Source organism: Aplysia californica, unplaced genomic scaffold, assembly GCF_000002075.1.
Source record: "Aplysia californica isolate F4 #8 unplaced genomic scaffold, AplCal3.0 scaffold00708, whole genome shotgun sequence".
Taxonomy (NCBI): domain Eukaryota; kingdom Metazoa; phylum Mollusca; class Gastropoda; order Aplysiida; family Aplysiidae; genus Aplysia; species Aplysia californica.
Genome location: NW_004797978.1, coordinates 168,894 through 171,464, shown reverse-complemented (window position 1 = coordinate 171,464; position 2,571 = coordinate 168,894). Strand labels below are relative to the sequence as shown.

Here is a 2,571-nt window from a genome sequence, read left to right as displayed (position 1 = left end):
TCTCCGTTTCTCCCCCCCCTCCCCTCTCTCTTTCTCTCTCTTTCCTTCTCTCTCTCTCTCTCTCTCTCTCTCTCTCTCTCTCTCCTTTTCTAACCACCCTCTCTCTGTCTCGCCCTCTCTCTCTATCGATCCAATGGTTTATCTATGTAATCCTGTTGTTGTTTGGCTTCGCCTTAGATCCTTCTCTTTATGGGCATTATAAGGTTGCACTCGGGATTTTCTTGGTCTGTTTCACTGTCTCCTATGTTAGGCTGTTTCATTCAAATCGTCCAGTAACCCTACAAATGACATCGAAATGTCTTTTTTTTTTTTTTTAGAAATCGAAATCTATGATAATCAAATTCAGTTATATGTACCACCAAACTCACCTAGCCCACCAACCACCAACCAGAGGTGGTCACACAACCCGTCCTCCCTACAGGCGCTCCAGAGGCCGAAGTTGCGTAGACGCTTCTTTCTAATGACAATTACACCGGTCGTCCACTTCTGTGTGGTGACGTCATCCTGAGCGTCAAAGACCAGCCAACTGTCTGAGGCTACGCCTGCAAGAAAGAGAGCCACGCCCAGGAAGTTGATCGCCACTCCAAAGTAGAACATGAAGGGTCTGGACGTGAAGGAGGGGCTGTTGGCTGCAGACCCTGGCGGCCCTTCTGTCTCGCTTACCATGTTGGGTCTTGTGAGGACAGAGGTAGGCCAGTGTGACGAGCTTGTGTCTGATCAAGGTGCCGAGGGCGTCAGTTAAAAGTCAATTCTAAGAATAGACGGGAGCAGGAACATTTTTGAGCTTGAGTTTGAGTAAAGAAAAGCACATCGACATAACGGTCACATCATAATATTACTGGATAGATGCAAGGCAGGTAGATAGAAACAACAGAGGGAAAGGAAATAAGCAGGACCTGCCACTGGGTGCTCTCCAACCACCCATACAGATTGTCTGAGAACGGACAGAGACAACAGAGGGGGGGGGGGTAGGACCTACCAGTGGCGCCTTCCAACCATCCGCCTGGAAAGTCTGAAATACAGACAAACAAAAGATGCTATCGTATTGGTTGGAGTTGAGGTCTAGCGCCACAATAGATACAAAGTAATAGAGTAATACGTTATATCGAAGACACAGAGATTGTTCCTTCTCTAGACGCTGGACTGGAGTATGCCAGTAAGGTAAAGAACAAGCTGGAAGCCTCTCTGATCCGCGCGACCAGCTGAGCTTTAACAGCCTCGAAATCACAACGTGCTTTTTTGTGCTGTGTCCATGGCAGTACTAGTCGCCAAGGTAAAATTGTATTTTTGCATGCATCCTTGGAACATAGAAGCGGCATCTGCGATCAAATGATTTTTAAAAATTGCTTTACACGCGAACGGCACGAGTTCTATTCTACGAGGAAAGGGGTGGGGGTATTTTAATGCGTGGTCCTGAAAAGATCTAAGAGTCGAAGTAGTGCGTCTCGTAAATGATCTGAACTGTGTCGATATTGGCTTTAAATTTGGTTGTTGAATTAGTCACGAACGTAAACGAATCTACATCGGGTTCAGAATTGATGCTTTTTCTTCTGAGTAAAGAGGGGCATATCGACACATAACGGTTTTTTTTGTATAGGGAAAAATAAAAGACAGACAGACAGACAGACAAAAAATAGAACCTATTAATGACGCTCTAACTCCATTAACTCCAACCATTCGCTTTTTAAAATGAGCCAAACAAATTAGTTAGGACACACATGCAACGATAACAACAACAACAACAACAACAACAACAACAACAACAACAACAACAATAACAGCAACAACAACAACACGTGTGTAACAGTTAAACTGAGCTGTGTATCAGCATTTCCCCCAAAACAAGGGGCTTTTTGTTTACGCTTTTGATGTCGGATCCTGCTCAAGCGATTTTCCATTAAAGCGTCCTCAGAGAGTGTCCATTTCAACGGAAATTCCTGCAAGAAACCTATTTCCTGTACAAAAAATTCAAACAGTTTTTCGAGAAAGAGCACGCACGTCTAGAAAACGCATTCAAAACGGACATATATTTTCTTTCTGGGCAAAACCAAAAGAAAACAAGTTTTACTTTTCTGGAAAAAATCAATAGACCCTCATAACATTAGGAAGCACCCCAATAGGGCACATATTGTATATAACTTCTGCAGAGACTTCTGCAAAAGGTGGACATAATATTTTCGTTCAGAAACTCCCTTGAAAATGATTGCGCCTATAACTGTTAAAGATTTCTTTAACAAGTGCTTTGACAAAATCTAACTTTTACAAGGAATGATTAAAGAAATATTTCCAGAAGAGTATCTTGTGTCTAACTATGGTATTAGTTGTAGTTATAATTTATCTGTAAAACCATCCTTTTTACAAGTTTCATAGTTCAATTCTAATGATCCTAGGAGGCCACATTGCCAGTAACAAAGAAAAACAGAAAAAACCCACACCCCGAATCAGCTTGCTTTTGACACGTAAATCAATTCAGCTGCTTTCTTATCGAAGAATGTTTCACTACCTCTACCAACATCTCTCCCAAAAGCAGCAAAAGCAGAAGCAACAACAACAACAACAACAACAACAACA

General features: G+C 42.4%; 1 protein-coding gene across 1 annotated transcript in view; it reads right to left on the bottom strand.

The window, feature by feature from the left end:
• The window catches only part of LOC106013188, a gene marked incomplete at its 3' end in the record, with an annotated part of 17,076 nt that overhangs the window by 3,044 nt on the left and 11,461 nt on the right, over positions 1-2,571 (bottom strand). Inside the window, 1 exon segment of the mRNA XM_035972488.1 lies at positions 369-751. Within this exon segment, the coding sequence (XP_035828381.1) occupies positions 369-666 (298 nt within the window).